Source organism: Papio anubis, chromosome 17 (genome assembly GCF_008728515.1).
Source record: "Papio anubis isolate 15944 chromosome 17, Panubis1.0, whole genome shotgun sequence".
Classification (NCBI taxonomy): Eukaryota; Metazoa; Chordata; class Mammalia; order Primates; family Cercopithecidae; genus Papio; species Papio anubis.
Genome location: NC_044992.1, coordinates 65,239,018 through 65,251,919, shown reverse-complemented (window position 1 = coordinate 65,251,919; position 12,902 = coordinate 65,239,018). Strand labels below are relative to the sequence as shown.

The 12,902-nt window shown below is 54.1% G+C and overlaps 1 protein-coding gene across 3 annotated transcripts in view; it reads left to right on the top strand.

The window, feature by feature from the left end:
* Positions 1–12,902, top strand: part of SDK2 (sidekick cell adhesion molecule 2) — a 312,881-nt gene that overhangs the window by 241,323 nt on the left and 58,656 nt on the right. For all 3 annotated transcript variants that reach the window (XM_031657174.1, XM_031657173.1, XM_031657175.1), the window contains 9 exons: positions 3,278–3,473; positions 3,661–3,759; positions 4,193–4,384; positions 6,111–6,232; positions 6,935–7,044; positions 7,277–7,427; positions 10,125–10,362; positions 11,193–11,308; positions 11,959–12,148. In XM_031657174.1, the coding sequence (XP_031513034.1) occupies positions 3,278–3,473; positions 3,661–3,759; positions 4,193–4,384; positions 6,111–6,232; positions 6,935–7,044; positions 7,277–7,427; positions 10,125–10,362; positions 11,193–11,308; positions 11,959–12,148 (1,414 nt within the window). The remainder of the gene's footprint in view (positions 1–3,277; positions 3,474–3,660; positions 3,760–4,192; positions 4,385–6,110; positions 6,233–6,934; positions 7,045–7,276; positions 7,428–10,124; positions 10,363–11,192; positions 11,309–11,958; positions 12,149–12,902) is intronic.

Here is a 12,902-nt window from a genome sequence, read left to right as displayed (position 1 = left end):
CCCTATTCAGGACTGCCTCCACTAGGGACAGGAGACATTTCACCTGCTCCTCCCTGAAACCCAGCAAGGCAGCTGTTTCTATCCCCTAGAATAGCCTGAGGCTCAGAGTGGTCAAGTGACTTTCCCTGAGTCCCACATTAAGTCACAGAGCTGGGTTCAGGTTCAAGTGTGCCAGCTGCAAGGCTGCCCTCCTCCCACACCCTCCATCAGCAGCACCGCTGCTCAGTGACAAGGCTTGCCTCCCTGGGCCTCTGCTCTCTAAGGGAATTGCATGTCCCAGGAACCCAGGTGTACTGCTCATTCCCCAGAACACACCTGAGCCTTCTCAGGGGAGCCCCGTCTGCTTAGAACCTGAGACTAAGGACCTAGTAGGGTAAATCAACGCTGAAACTGACTAACAAGGAGAAGGCACAGAGTCATCCTAAAGAACACTCATCTCAACATCTCTGTGTACCTTTGAGAGACAGAAGTCATCAGGAAAGGTCTCAGGGTCCACAAATTGAGCCAGCTCTTAGTAGGTCCATGTGCCAGCTCCTTAACCTTCCTGAACCTCAGTTTCCTTTTCTGTAACAGCATAGGACAATGATTTCCATCTGCTCCTCATTGTGATGATTAAATAAGGCCAGGCACATAGTAAGAGTTCAACAGGTGGAAGCCCTGTTGTGTGTTGAGCTGAGCACTAAGGTTCCATCCCACAGCTGCCCAGAGCCCAACCTCTTTAGGGCAATGAAGGACACAAAAGGGAATTTTACTCTTTCTCTCCCTGGACCTGAGGTGGGGAGGCCTCCTATCCCCAAGCCTCCTCCTTTTCACATGCAGCTGGAGAAGGACAAGTGGCTCACATCCCACAGTAAATTTTTTTTTTTTTTTTTTTTTTTTTTGAGACAGTCTCACTCTGTCGCCCAGGCTGGAGAACAATGGTGTGATCTCAGCTCACTGCAAGCTCCACCTCCCGGGTTTACACCATTCTTCTGCCTCAGCCTCCTGAGTAGCTGGGACTACAGGCGCACAACACCACACCCAGCTAATTTTTTTGCAGTTCTTAGTAGAGACAGGGTTTCACCGTGTTAGCCAGGATGGTCTCGATCTCCTGACCTCGTGATCCACCTGCCTCAGCCTCCCAAAGTGCTGGGATTACAGGTGTTAGCCGCCACGCCCGGCTCAGAGTAAATATTTTGAAACAACCACAGGAACCCGTGGCCCTGCTGCCATCTTGGATCCAGGCATCAAGCTGTAGGAAAATGAAGTCAACAGCGTGACTCCACAAACCACACTTCCATTACCCTGTGTGCTTCCTCTGGGTCATTTTTGTGGGTAAGGCCTGGTGATACTGTTTTAAGGCATCTGTAAAGACACCCTTTTCTCTTTATTTAAAAAAATGGTAGAGATTATAATTGGCCTAAGCCCAATAAAATAATATTTACCCAGATTTTATACTTGCTAGGGAACACACCACACAATTAATTCTAACAGCATAATTAATTTGAATTTACATTAATTAAATTAAATTAAAACATTAAACTTGTTTCTTAATCTACTCAAAAGAAGTTCGGCAACATAATTGCTATGAAACAAGATAATCGAAATACGGAGGATATTTAACATACTTATTAAATGCCACTTAGTATTTCTGTTTAGTATTTTGAGGGTCTAATTAGTGTCTAATTAACTTGCTATAGGCTATCTTTTCACAATACCAATTAAATTTCAAAACATCCTTTATAAATACACGGCCATGAAAAGGAGAAGATTAAGCATTGTTATAGGCACGAGTTAATCGGGAGACATTGGCGTGGTATTGTTTTATATCTATAAATACCCGTGCTTATTAAAACTCATCAAGTGTTGCTTTTCACCATTAATTGCTATTTAATCAACTTCAAATAAATGAGGAAATCTCTGAAACCAGCTGTCATTATTGGAGACAGATGAAGGGCCCAGAAACAGGAGCGTGAGGTGAGAGCAGGAGGCGAGAGAAGCAGGAGGGGGCGGGGGCCGGGTACAATCTGCAGAGGGGAGATTAGCAAGAACTTGAGGGATTTCCACATAGGACTTTCTTGCTGATGCCCCACCTCTGCTTGATATTTAAGATGGAAATCCCAACTTAGAAGGAGTGTAAGAGGATAATGGTTACCCACAAACTGAAGTTCCCAGCTCTGTAGGAAGTACCCTTGGAGAACTCCAAAGACGAAGCTGCCCCAGCTCACCTGGGGCAAGATGTAGGAGCTCAGGGCTTGGAATCCCAGAACCAGCTTCCCCCTACCTGTGTGAGCCTCTTTGAGCCTCAGTTTCCTCATCTGTAAAATACAGGGTTGGGCTGGGCACAGTGGCTCACGCCTGTAATCCCAGCACTTTGGGAGGCCAAGGGGGGTGGATCACTTGAGGCTGGGAGTTTGAGACCAGCCTGGCCAACATGGTGAAACCCCGTCTCTACTAAAAATACAAAAATTAGCTGGACATGGTGGTGCGTGTCTATAATCCCATCTACTCAGGAGGCTGAGACAGGAGAATTACTTGAACCCAGGAGGCAGAGGTTGCAATGAGCCTAGATCGTGCCATTGCACTCCAGCCTGGGCGACAAAGTAAGAAGACTCTGTCTCAAATAAATAAATTAAATTAAATTAAATTAAATTAAATTAAATACGGGGCTGGACTGGGCATAGCGGCTCATGCCTATAATCCCAGCACTTTGGGAGGCTGAGGTGGGAGGATTTCTTGAGCCCAGGAGGTTGAGCCTGCAGTGAGCTGTGATCATGCCACTGTACTCCAGCCTGGACAGCATAGTGAGACCCCCTCTCACAAAAGGAATACAGGGCCAGCTTCGTGGATATGCCACCTGTTCAGTCGTCCAGAGCCCCATGTTTGAAAAGACCCCACACTTAGTTAAATGCTCTGCTGCTATCATCTTAAAATTCTTAGTCATTTTTGAACAAGGGGCAAAATTTTCATTTTGCACTGAGCCTGCAAATTATGCAGCTGTTCCTGGTGAAATGCCACCCTCTCGGTCTCTGTGAGAATTCAGTGAGAGGCGGCCCCTGGGAAGTACCCAGCACGGTGCTTTGCGTAAAGTCAGTGGCTCAAGAAGTGGAGAAGTGCCCTAAAGTGAATCCCAGTGCCCCGTGGTTTCCCTGCACTGCCTGTCCCTTCCCTTGGAGGAGACACCACAGGGACTCCAGTCCCTGGACACCATCTATTGATTGGCCCAGCCTGTGGGAGAGGGCTTGGCCTCCTCTGGAACCTTCCTGCTGCCCTGTGTGACTTGCTGGCCTCTCTGCAGCTGATCGCCTGGGAGCCAGAGCAGGAAGAGGAGGTTACCATGGTGACTGCCCGGCCTAACTTTCAAGACAGCATCCACGTGGGCTTCGTGTCTGGCCTGAAGAAGTTCACCGAGTACTTCACCTCGGTGCTGTGTTTCACCACCCCCGGGGATGGGCCACGCAGCACCCCGCAGCTGGTGCGCACCCATGAGGATGGTAGGCACCCCCCAGCCCTGCTCTCTCTGCCCCACCCAAGGCCAGGCTGGGTGCCCCAGGCAGAAGGGCAGCCCAGGCTTATCTCGCAGGCTGACGTACCCCCAGATTACCGCAGGCTGTCTCACAGATGATGGTCTCTCTCTAGCTCTAACTGGCCTTGGGGGGTGGGGGTCCTTTTGGGGTGCAGTGCCTGGGCCCGTGGGACACCTGAGCTTCAGTGAGATTCTGGACACGTCGCTGAAGGTCAGCTGGCAAGAGCCGGGAGAGAAAAACGGCATCCTCACAGGTAGGCACCGCAGTGTTTCTGAACCAGAGGGTAGGACAGGGCTGGAAAGGTCAGAGCTGGTCCATCCCCTGCCTTCAAGCTACTTTTCACCCAAACCCTTGAAGCCAACCCACGCTTTCTTAGAAACCATTCACAAGAGGCTCTCAGCACCTCCACTTGATTACAAATCCCAGAGTCCCCAGCCCCACACCTTCAGCCACAGATCTCAGTGGCTGCCATGATGACTCATTATGTCCCCTGCAATTCCCTGAAGTGCTGGCATCCCACTGAGGCTACACCTGAGACCCAGGGCATGATGCCAGCAGCTCCCACCTCCCTTGGCCCCATTGCTCCCAATGTGGATCTAATTGCCAGCCTAGTGGAGAAGGGAGAAGTGGGTCAGGCCAACTCGTGATCACAGCCAAGCTCATGCCAACACGGGGGCTCTCCCCAGGGTACCGGATCTCCTGGGAGGAGTACAACCGAACCAACACCCGTGTGACCCACTACCTGCCCAACGTGACCCTGGAGTACCGTGTCACGGGCCTCACCGCGCTCACCACCTACACCATTGAGGTGGCCGCCATGACCTCGAAGGGCCAGGGCCAAGTGTCCGCCTCCACCATCTCTTCTGGGGTGCCCCCAGGTAAGTGCCCACTCTCAGTGCAGGACTCTTGGAATTCTCCTGAGCAGCATCCCATTCCAGAGGCCCCTTATTGGCTCGGCGTGGTGGCTCACGCCTGTAATCCCAGCACCTTGAGAGACCGAGGCAGGTGGATCACTTGAGGTCAGGAGTTCGAGACCAGCCTGGCCAACATGGTAAAACCCTCTCTCTACTAAAAATACAAAAATTAGCCAGGTGTGGTGGTGCATGCTTGTAATCCCAGTTAATTGGGAGGCTGAGGATGGAGAATCACTTGAACCCAGGAGGTGGAGGTTGCAGTGAGCCGAGATCACACCACCACACTCCAGCCTGGGTGACAGGGCCAGATCATGTCTCCAAAAAAAAAAAAAGAGTCCTCTTGTCTTTCAGGAATACCAGCGTTCTTCCCACGGGCTCTCCCCTTCCCTTGTTCTGTGTGGGTCTGGGTCCTCTCAGAACAGGCTGAATCCCCGGGATCCCAGGTCTCTGAACAGGGGCTCCCCTGGCCCCCTGCTGTGTCTTCCCACAGCTCTGAGAAAAGCAGAGGCTCCTTACCTTGTCTCATTTCCCCACCAGCCCCTCCCTTCACCCATTTCTCACAAGATTCCACACCAGGCAATGGCATCTGTGATTCGGGGGAAAAATTCCCGCTGCCGCCCAGAGTCCACTTTGGATTCCGTCGTGTGGAAGTGTTGGTTGGGAGGTGGCAGAGCACGGTGGGAATACTCCTAGGCCTGGCACAGAGAGCAAGCCCAGGTCCACTCCCAGCTGTGCTTCTGCCAAGCCCTACAACCTTGAGCAAGTTCCGGGTCCCCTCTGTGCCTCAGTTTCCCCATCTGTATATATGGGAAGTTGGACTGGATAACCATGTGGTCCCATCCAGATCAGTCAGGCAGTGCTTGTATGACCTGCCAGGATCCCTCCACCTGCTATGTAGATGACTGGGCTGCCTGAGCCTCAGTCAACCCCCAGTGATAAACACAGCTATGCTGGCAAATACGTATGTAGCGCTCACGGGGCATGGTGTTAGAAGCTTTGCACACATTGACTCATTTAATCCTCACAACAACCCTGAGGGAGGTGTTGTTATTACCATCTTCATTACCAAGGAGGACATGGGGGCACAGAGAGGTGGATAACTTGTGCAAAGACACACAGCCTGTAAATAGTGGAGTTAGATTTAGACTCATTCTGACTCCAGAATCTGTGCTTTTTCTGTCTTCCTGAGCTCCAAGAGCCCCAGGGTTCCTGGCCAGAAAATAAGCTTCCCCCGTCCCCATCCATCCTGTCACCTTCCTGAACTGTCATTAGGCGTAGGAGGGTGCAGGAGATCTGTGCGGACGGAGGGAGGATTGGTCCTGTTTGGTTTCTTTCTCAGCCCGGCTTGGTTTGAATGCAGCTTTCAGCTTCCTTATGAGCCCCTCACTCACATCCAGAACTGCCAGGAAGAAGGAGGCATCCCAGCCCCTGTTTCCTGGCCCTGAGCCCCCTCTCAGCCCTGGGAGATCTCCCTTGGCCCCTAATTCTGTCCCAGCCTCCTGGCACGAACATGGTTCTCCGTAAGACGCGGTAACGAAGACTGTGGGTGGAGTGAGGCCGTGGCTGTACTTCTCCTCGGACATTTCCAGGAAAAGCGTGACACACAGCCCTCTCCATGCCCAAAAGTCGCGTTCGACATGGAGGGCTATTCTCGCCGGATCTCCTTCCCCACCCTGTTCTCCTTTTCCAGAACTCCCAGGGCCCCCCACCAACCTGGGCATTTCCAACATTGGCCCCCGCTCCGTGACCTTGCAGTTCAGGCCCGGCTACGATGGGAAAACCTCCATCTCCCGCTGGCTGGTGGAAGCCCAGGTAGGGCAGGCCTGGGGCCTGGGCAGCAGCCCCTGCCAGGGCACCCCGTGCTCTTGAGTGCAAAAATCTTATGTGTGTTTCAGCCTCTGTGAATTTTCACATGCAACTCTCAATGGCCAATTATACCCCAAATGCTGACACGTCCCAATATTGTCTCCAGCTCCCCCTGCCCCTCACCTGTGTACATGGAAACACACACACATTACAGTCCCCTCCTGGGTCTGGGGGTGCCTAGAAAAATACGCAGGTGCTGGAAGATAAAAATATCTGCCTTGGCTGTACCCTGGAATCATCAGGGGAGCGTTCAGAAGTGCCCACACCTGCGTCCCACCCACAGACACTCTGATTCTGATTTAGCTGGTTTGAGGGGCAGCCTGGGTCTCTGGAAGTGCCCCAGGATGTTTAGGAGAATCACCTGGGCTGCTTGTTAAAAGCACAGATTCCTGGGCAGTGCTCCAAGGATTCTGACGGGCCCGGGAATATGTTGATCACAAGCATCCTGAGAGATTCTAAGGCAGGAGGGCTGAGTCACACTTGCAGTCGTGTTTAGGGGCCTGGAAAGATGGTAGCCCCATTTGGTGCCCTCCAGATGAGCCCCAGGATCTGAACCAAGTTCTTCCCTGGCAGGGCTTGTACCGGGGCTTAGAGCACCCTGTGTGAACCCTGTAGGCTAGACAGGCCTAAGGTCTCGCCCTTTTCCAGGTAGGCGTGGTCGGGGAGGGAGAGGAGTGGTTGCTGATCCACCAGCCTAACCCAGCCCGGATGCCCGGGCCCATGGAGGTGCCCGACCTCAACCCCTTCACCTACTATAGGTAACAAGACCAGCCTGGGGAAGGCAGCAGCCCCAGGACGGGGAGGAGGGGGGAGGAGGGGAGGAGGGGGGGAGGAGGGGGAGGAGGGAGGGGGGAGGAGGGGGAGGGAGTGCAGGGGAGGAGGGGAGGGAGAGGGAGGGGAGGGGGGAGGGGAGGGGCTAGGCCCAGACCAGGACAGGGTTGAGAGCTGGGGTCCTGCCCTTACCATCTTTCTCATCTCTCACCGCCCCAGCTTCCGCATGCGCCAGGTGAACATCGTGGGCACCAGCCCCCCCAGTCAGCCTTCTAGAAAGATCCAGACCCTGCAGGCACCCCCTGACATGGCCCCAGCCAACGTGTCTCTGCGCACGGCCAGTGAGACCAGCCTGTGGCTGCGCTGGATGGTAAGGCTCCCTGGGGGGCAGGGGTGGGACCTCTCCATGAGCTTCCAGTCATTGCCTCCCAGAAGGTGAGCACTGGAATTCCTATGGCTCCTTTCTCTTCTCTTTCTCTTTTCTTTACTTACCTGGTGAGATGCCTGACAATCAACATCTTAGCCAAATGAACAAACACCCCCCGCCAATGAGAGGAAGGAGCTAAAAGATACTGTTTACTGAGCATCGCCAAATGGCAAGCATTTTAAAATTTTCATCCCATTGGATTCTCCCAGTAATCTTACAAAGGACACATGATCATCTCAATTTACAGCTAAGAAAACTGAGGCTCAGAGAGGTTAAGAACTTGCCCAAAGCCACACAGCTCCAAGCGGCGAGTCTGGGATTCAGGTGCCACTGTGGCATTCAGAGAGTGTGCCCCAGATCAGGGCTATGTGTTGAGGGTCATGACCCTGGGCCATCCTGCACGAGGTAGTGATAGTAACATGCCGAGGCTTCCTCTCCTACCAGGCGCTGTTCTGACAACAAGCCTGTGACAGCAGTGATCCTGGTCCCCATTTTGCAGATGAGGAAACTGGGGCAGAAGAGAGGTCAGATAACTTGCCCAAGGCCTCCCACATCCTCCCACGTGCTTTCATGAACAGCAGGGCTGAGGTCCCAACCCAGGGAATCTGTACCCGCAAGTCCACAGCCCTAAACATTGGGCACACTGCCGTCTCATCCTCTGGAGAACAGGAGAGGCCATTTCTCCCCGCCAGGCCCTCTGGAACATCGTTTCCCAGCACGCGTCCCACAGAGCAGCAATCCCAGGAGGCGCTTGGAGCAAACAAGAATTCTTAGACAAATAAATGTGGGGAACAGCACTGCATACCACAGCTCCGTAGAGAATCCGGGAACACTAGCATAGCAGGAGCCCTCTTGACCCCGCTTCCCCAGGCCCGTCTGACCACACAAACCCTTTGTTTCCATGTAAGATCTTACTCGTTGTGCAAAACACAACTTGCAAACACACCACACTGTGAAGTCATTACTGCCGTTCCCGTGTGCGGACAGCTTGATGCTAACAGCCATGAAAGCACTTGGCACCGTCAGTCCTCACTAAATATTAGTTATTAATTGCAGTTCCCTTCCCAGAGTGGCTGGCACCTGAGCAGAGCTGCAGAGCTGTCTCAGCCCAGCTCAGTGCCCCGTGCACAGTGTGACCATGCCCACCTCCTGCCCCTTTGCTCCCAGGCATCCCCACCCCAGGCTGGCTCCCTGCTTCCTTCCTGAGTCTCACTTTAAGGTTTGCAGCTACTAAAAGGTTAGAGTCTGACGCTGAGGGCAGGGACTGCATGGGGGAATAGAAAGGCAGTTGCCGCGTGGCACAGGGCCCTAGACACCTCTCAGGCCCGTGCTTAATGGTGCGTGGTCCATTACCTTTCCTCAGCAGGTAAAGGAATGTGCACGTAAGCCCCATCTCCGGCTCTCAAGCCCATCGATTCCTATCTTAATGGTCTTTGGTTGGCTTCACTAAGTGTCTGCAGGAGGGAGGAAGCGTGTAGTGAGCAGGGGAGGTTGGGGCCGAAGGTGAGGAGTGGGGTAAAGTGGGTCAGCCTGGGGTGAGCTTGTGGACCAAGGGCCCTCCAGAGCCCCTGGGGAAGCAGAATTGGGGGAGGTGAGGGCTGGAGATGCCCCCACCCCAGCTCTGTGACCTTCCGAGGAGTGGAGGCCGGGCCCTGGGCTCCCCTCCCTGTGTGCACGCCTCCACTCTCACCAGCACTGCCCATGGTCATCCACACAACCTTTAGCTGGTGACCACAGCCCCATCAGCGTAGTCCTAAGGCCCAACAAAGAAACCTGACTTTTATTTTCTGTGAGACTCAAACAAGAAGGAGGAGGCTGGTTGGGTGTAGTGGCTTGTAATCCCAGCACTTTGGGAGGCCGAGGCGAGCAAATGGCTTGAGTTCAGGAGTTTGAGACCAACCTTGGCAACATGGCAAAACCTTGTCTCTACAAAACTTAGCAGGCATGGTGACACACGCCTATAGTCCCAGCTACTCAGGAGGCTGAGGCAAGAGGATCGCTTGAGCCCAGGAGGTAGAGGTTGCAGTGAACTGAGATGGCACCATGGCACTCCAGCCTGAGAGACAGAGCCAGACCCTGTCTTAAAAAACAAAAAAGAAAAGGAAAAAGAAAAAGAAAAAAAAGGAGGCTGAAAATGCAGCAGGAGAGACTGAAGTTTGCTGGACAGAAGGACTTCCTGACCAGCAGGTACCCCATTCATCCTGCTCTCTGCCCATGCTCACTCCTCCAAAGGCAGGCATGAGCTGAGACCAGGTGTGATAGGCAATTAAGTGTGTGCTGGCGCCTGAGTGACAGAGGTAAGCAGCAGAGACAGCAGAGCGAAAGGTGGCGGTGCTATCAGCGTGTCGGACAGACGGCCTTTGTGGCTCCTGGCTCCCTTGGCAGGGTAATAGATTTGTCACATGCACAGTAAAGGATGCCGCTTCTCTATCCTCCCTGCAGGAAGATAAGAGCCCATCAGAAACACAGTCACACAACCTAAGCCACACTCGGGTGAGAGAGCCTCATGTGGACACTGACTGGGTGACAGTGGGATGGATAGCCCTGAGGCTTCCTGGAGGAGAGGGTTCCAGGGCAGTTCTTCCCTGCACAGTGGGGGGCCTGGCTCATAGCATCTTTGCTCCCCCTGCCCCACTGCAGCCTCTCCCGGAGATGGAATACAATGGGAACCCTGAGTCCGTGGGCTACAAGATCAAGTACAGCCGGTCAGATGGGCACGGCAAGACGCTGAGCCACGTGGTGCAGGACCGCGTGGAGCGGGAGTACACCATTGAGGACTTGGAGGAGTGGACGGAGTACCGCGTCCAGGTCCAGGCCTTCAATGCCATCGGGAGCGGGCCCTGGAGTCAGACGGTGCTGGGCAGGACCCGGGAGTCAGGTACCGACCCCTCACACCCAGCCACCCTGCTGCCTCTCCCCTCCTTGCTCTCTGTGCCCTCAGGGCCATCCAAGGGCGTGCCAGGCTGAAGCTGTTGTTCAAACACAGGCTGAGCTCATTTCCTCTGCTTATGCTCAACGTCACAATGATGTTGCCACATCTCCCAGCACCTGCCACTTCCCTGCAACTGTGCCTGCTATTCCCATATTCCCAAGGGGGACGGGGGTGTCCCTGCCTCTGGAGGACAGCTAAGTAGGCTCCACCATTCAAACTGCCCACTCCCCTGCCCTCAGCTTTAACCCTGAAACCCAGTGGTGCCTGAAAGACCACAGTGGAGGGATCGGGGAAAGGGTTAGCTCTCAGAACGTTCCAGAATCACTACCGGAAGCTCCTGGGGGCCTGCCCAGGGGTGACCCACAGAATGTGAGCCCAGCATTCAGGCAAGCCTCATCCATCCACACGTGGTTCACTGCTCTGTGGCTTTTTCCTGGCACCCTTTAAATGACAGACAGCTCTCCTGGGCCACCCTGGTCCCTCTGCCCACCCTCTCTGCTGTGCTAGCAGGAAATGCAAGCTCATCTAATCCTAACCTGAGCAGAGAATCCTGTGGGGAGGCTCATTGGAAACCGGAAACAGCGTCTGCAGCATTCCAAAACCAAAGGCCGTCTTGGTGGGATCGTTTGCAGTTTGGGGACCATGTATGCCACGTTTCTTCCATAGAGAGGCAACATTGAACTGGCCCCTCCCTTGGCCCCCTGTCCTGGTCCATGTCCCTTGCACAGTCAACATTGGGTCCTGAGTACCTTCTCTCCACTCCTTTTCACCCACAGTCCCCTCTTCTGGCCCCACCAACGTGTCCGCACTGGCCACCACCTCCAGCAGCATGCTGGTGCGCTGGAGCGAGGTCCCCGAAGCTGATCGCAATGGGCTTGTGCTGGGCTATAAGGTGAGTCCCAGGATCCCAGGAAGTGGGGTCCCTACACTGGCCCCTCCAGCCTCTCCATCCAAGGAGCCATGTTCTTATCGCCCTCTGGGTCTCTGCCTCCTAGAGTGGATACAGGGGATCCGCCTGGAGTCCTAGCCAATGGTCACCATGGCAACCACAAGTCATCCCTTGTGGGTGGGGAGGCACCCAGAGAGAACCCAGGTCCTCGGGCTGCTCCTCCTCTCCTGGGAGGCCACACTGGATGCCCCCAGCCTCACTCGACTCTGATGGACCCAGTTTTGATTTTCATTATCTTTTAGAATCCCTTTTAAAGCTGTGCCTAGTCACATGGTCCAGCCCTGGTCTGGAAGTTGGGAGATGTGTGACACAGAGCTGCTAGCTGTGTGACCTTGCATAAGTCACGCCCCGTGTCTAGGGCTGTCTTCCCACCTGCATGCCCTCTCAGGAGCCTTCTTGCTCTATGACTGAGTCCATCTTTGTGTCCCCAGCCCTCTGGGTACACTAGCTTTGCAGTTACCCCCGACCCTGGGGACCAAGTCACTCCAAAGAGCCCAAGTCTACCCACCCCCTTCCTGGGGATGAGACTTATGAAATGTGTGGATGGGTGAGACGCAGGCCCGAGGCCCTCACCCTGTGCTGGGCCCTGACAGGTGATATATAAAGAGAAGGACTCGGACGCCCAGCCCCGATTCTGGCTGGTGGAAGGCAACTCGTCTCGCAGTGCCCAGCTCACCGGCTTGGGCAAATATGTGCTCTATGAGGTCCAGGTGCTAGCCTTCACACGCATCGGGGACGGCAGCCCCAGCCACCCTCCCATCCTGGAGCGGACGCTGGACGATGGTGAGTCCAAATCCCAGAGAGCTTGGGGGAGGCTGGGAGGAGCCGCCCTTCCTCCTGCCCATCTGGCCTTGCCCTTCTGGGGTCAGGCTCTGCCCCACGGGGAGCCATGGCCTCAGGCCTCCTGTAGGGATGGATGACTCGGAGCCACCAGCCCCACTGCAGCGGGTGCTAATTACAGCCTGTGTATCCCTGAAGACAATGCGGAGGCAGTTTGACATCTGATTTAGTCTCTTGGTCTCTCTGCAAAACAAGTGTATGGAATAGGGACTTGCCCCAGTTTTAATTTACTTTTTTTTTTTTTTTTTTTTGGTAGAGTATCACTGTGTCACCCAGGCTGGAGTGCAGTGGTGCGATCTTGGCCCACTACAACCTCCGCCTCCCAGGTTCAAACCATTCTCTTGCCTCAGCCTCCTGAGCTGCTGGGATTACAGGTGCTGGCCACCATGCCCAGCTAATTGTATTTTTAGTAGAGCTGGGGTTTCACCATGTTGGCCAGGCTGGTCTCGAACTCCTGACCTCAGGCGATTCGCCCACCTCAGCCTCTCAACGTGCTGGAATTACAGGTATGAGCCACTGCGCCCAGCCAGTTTTACTTTGTCTTTCAACTACAGCAGGTTCACTTTGAGTAAAGGTCTGTGAAAATGAAAGTATTTTTCCTGGACACATGAACCTCCTGGTCCTGTTTGCAAAAGAATGTCACCAGCGGGCTGCAGGCATTCATCCCTGTAGCAAAACTCCCCATCAGAAGCTGACC